The sequence below is a fragment of the Odocoileus virginianus genome, chromosome 3 (genome assembly GCF_023699985.2).
Source record: "Odocoileus virginianus isolate 20LAN1187 ecotype Illinois chromosome 3, Ovbor_1.2, whole genome shotgun sequence".
NCBI lineage: Eukaryota > Metazoa > Chordata > Mammalia > Artiodactyla > Cervidae > Odocoileus > Odocoileus virginianus.
The window spans coordinates 39,023,415-39,027,274 of NC_069676.1; the positions used below are offsets into that span (position 1 = coordinate 39,023,415).

The 3,860-nt window shown below is 37.9% G+C and overlaps 1 protein-coding gene across 1 annotated transcript; it reads right to left on the bottom strand.

The window, feature by feature from the left end:
- Positions 1 to 267: 267 nt before the first annotated feature.
- Positions 268 to 1,239, bottom strand: LOC110141621 (olfactory receptor 2H1-like). The gene has a single exon (XM_020900560.2). It carries the CDS (start codon positions 1,237 to 1,239, stop codon positions 268 to 270), a length of 972 nt encoding a protein of 323 aa, XP_020756219.2.
- Positions 1,240 to 3,860: the final 2,621 nt, after the last annotated feature.

Below are 3,860 nucleotides of genomic sequence, written 5' to 3' on the forward strand. Positions count from 1 at the left end.
ATGGAAAAAAAAAAAGAAAGAGAAATTCATCAAAACTTCATTCTGCAAATGGTGTATCTCCTCAGACAAATATATTTGAACACTAAATAGATGAATAAAATATTAATTTTGTACAGATATTTTCACAAAAATGACATGCAAATTGTAGGAATAAAGAGTAACTCATAAAGTACTGTCTTTGAAGTAAATCCACCCAATTTTAGTAATAATTCAAAGGCTCTCATGTAGAGTGGATGTCATGATTTTCTGCACTGTGAACATTCTGGTTCAAAAGATCAGTTTCTTATTTTTTCTTATGCTGATGCCCTTCCTCAGCTGTCTTTGCAAGACACTCTTCACTTCTTTGTTCCGCAGGGTATAGATGAGAGGGTTCAGCAATGGTGTGACCACAGTGAAGAAGAAACTGACAAACTTGCCATGTTTTGAAGCAAATTGGTTCTTAGGGTCTGTGTAAACCATGGCCACTGTCCCATAAAACATGAAGACCACAGTGAGGTGGGAGGAGCAGGTAGCAATGGCTTTCTGCCTTCCCTCCTCAGATTGGATTTTACCTAAAGTTTGAGCTATGTAGCCGTAAGAAGTCAGGATCAACCCCACTGGCAAGATGGTAAAGAGAAGGGCAGAGATTGTCATCTGCCACTCAGTAGGGGAAGTGTCTCCACAAGTCAGTCTTATGAGAGAAGGAACCTGACAGAGAAAGTCATCCAGACAGTGGTGGGCACAAAACGGCAGCTGGAATGCGATAGGTGTTTGGGTAACAGATTCAATCAGTCCAGACAGCCAAGACATAAGTACCAGTTTCCAACAGAACTGAGGATGCATGATGATAGTATAGCGCAGGGGCTGGCAGATAGCAACATAGCGGTCAAAAGCCATCACCACCAGCATGACACCTTGTGTGGCACCAACACAGAGCACCATGCCCAGTTGAATGATGCATCCGCTGTAGGTGATGCTCTTATCTGGCCCCCACAAGTTGAACAACATTTGGGGCACAACAGTCATGGTGAAACAGAGATCCAAGAAAGAGAGATTGCTAAGAAAGAAGTACATGGGGGTGTAGAGTTGAGGGTTCATGTATGACAGCAAGATGATAGTCACATTGGAGAGAATGATCATGGTGTATAAGAAGATCACTATCCAGAAGAGAAGCATTTCTAGCTGGGGAAATTCAGAATAGCCAAGAAGTACAAATCCCACAGGGAAGCTCTCGTTGGTGCTTCCTGTTGCTTTTGGCATAGAGTTTTGGACATAATTTTAAGGGGAAAAAAATGTGAATAGATTTGAATAGGTTAACTAGACAGGAAAAGAATTTGTTTTCCATAGGGTCTTGGGAAATGGGACATACTGGTGATTTTCTTACCTTAGACCAATAGCATACAATCTCTCTTCTAAAAAGCTGTGAGTTTAACATAGAAAGGAGTATTCATTAAAAATTAACCTTGGGATTCATTTCCATAATCTGTAATCATAACATTCCCATCAGACATCCTCATAGACATCACCTTAGATCACATGCATTTTCCTCCCAGATTGTTAATGCCATGTATGTAGTAGCTAAATAAAATGTTGAACAGCAAGGTTTTGCTTTGAAATATGTAGTTATCTAATTTATCAGGGTAAAATTTGCAGTTTGGTGATATGAATAGGAACACATGAAATGGAGGTTCTAAACAGTGATACCCTGAACATAAATAATTTTTTAGTGTCTGAAGAACAGAAATTTGGGGTAGAAACCATACCAATTTTTAAATGAGGCAAATCTAAGTTGAATGTCTTACCATTTTTAACTAAAGCAATTTAAATTTACTTAATAGATAACTTTAAAATATGTATCAATATTCTTATCTAATGAGTAGCTACAATAACTCTTACCTCAGGTATATCACATGAATTATACCAATTATTGTATAATAATTCTGAATTATATGAATAACTGTATAATGTTCTCAATAATCACTTGGGGATAATACAAATCTTTAATATAGAACCATAACAATAATAGAAAAATCAAACTAATAAAATTATAAAATATGTATTTTTAAAGCTTTACATCATGGACAGGAAAGCAAAGAAAGGTGATTCATGGGCTAATGCTAATTAATAGAAAGGTACGGTATTAGTTTTGGGTATCATTGTCTTGGGGTATTAATTTTGTCTTATAGGAACTTTATAATAGTTCAGAGAATTTCAAGAATGTAAGAGGCATCAGAGACAAAAACACTGTTAGGTATATAAACTTGATATTTAGACTGTAAATATTACATTTTGCTAGTGGTCAAACAATACAAAAATCTGAGGAGCATTACAAAGGTCTGCTACTATTCAGTAGTAAGTTTATGTGTATTTATTTAGAACCTGCCAGGTGCCAGGCACTGTGCTATGGCATGGGGATATCACTCTTTGTGACTCTATGTACTGTAGCCTGCCCAGCCTCTGTCCATGAATTCTCCAGGCAATAATACTGGAGTGGGTTGTCATTCCCTTCTCCAGGGGATCTTCCCGACACAGGGATCGAACCTGGGTTTCCTATAGTTGCAGACAGGTGCTTCCCTGGTAGCTCAGATGGTAAAGCGTCTGCCTACAATGCGGGAGACTCAGTTCGATCCCTGGGTCGGGAAGATCCCCAGGAGAAGGCAATGGCAACCCACTCCAGTATTCTTGCCTGGAAAATCCCATGGACTGAGGATCCTGGTAGGCTACAGTCCATGGGGTCACAAAGAGTCGGACACGACTGAGCGACTTCACTTCACTTCACTTCTTTACCAACTGAGCCACCAGGAAAGCCCCGAATGGACAGAGAAGAAATCCTTAACGCAGGCCCGTGGGAGAGAGCAGCAAGTGAAAAAAACAAGCAACTAAATCATAAGTAGAATTCAACTATTTTAAAGATAATTCTAAAAGTAATAATTTAAAAATCAAGAGTACTGTCATTAAGGATAAAAATGGAGGATATGAGAACAGAAGAGGACCATTTTACTCAGAGGAAACAGGAAGACAAAGCAGTCTAGTACTGCGGAGCTGTGTCTGTACAAGGAATCCAGCTGGCCGGCAGAATGTTGAAGCCTTGCGCACTGGATGTGGTGAGACATGTCAGAGGAACTCGGCTTCTCTGTGCTAAGTTCCCATGACCATGTCCTGAACGGATTTCATTTTTTTTCTGCAGGATTCCTGAATCAACTATAAAATATCCATTTACTTTACCAGACTGTATTCTTCCTTTAGTTCTCTCATTATTTGGAGCTTTTTTTATGTACTTACCTTCTCTTGGCTAAAAACGTGTCATACTCGACATTTAGACAAAATGACCTAGTTCATATGGATTTATTTTTAAATGATGTCATGGGCTGATTTGTCATTTGTAAATATTTACAAATTCCTTTGAATTATTTTTAAAGATTTTTTTTTTTTTACTATATAAACACATTTTATGAGCAGTATAGTATATATCCCTGGTGGCTCAATTGGTAAAGAATCCACCTGCAAGAGACCTGGATTTGATCCTTGGATCCGGAAGATCCCCTGGAGAACAAAATGGAAATCCACTCCAATCCACTCTAGTATTCCTGCCTGGAGAATCTCATGGACAGAGGAGTCTGGAGGGCTACAGTTTATGGGATCACAAAAAGTCAGGCAAGATTAAGCAGCTAACATACTTACAGATAATTTAGCAACATAAGTATGAAACGAAAACAAAAATAAAGTCACCTTTAACCCCACCATCAAATATGAATTTTTCTGTAAAACTTTGGTTTCTTCTTTTAAGAATATATATTAATAAATAAGGCACATAGATATATAGATATAATATATAAACTCTATTTGCTATACAGTATACTTAAAATGTGCATAGCTCAATA

Bases quoted from the DNA above. Each gene is read 5' to 3' on its own strand.
- LOC110141621 (XM_020900560.2), bottom strand. From the start codon at position 1,239: ATGCCAAAAGCAACAGGAAGCACCAACGAGAGCTTCCCTGTGGGATTT.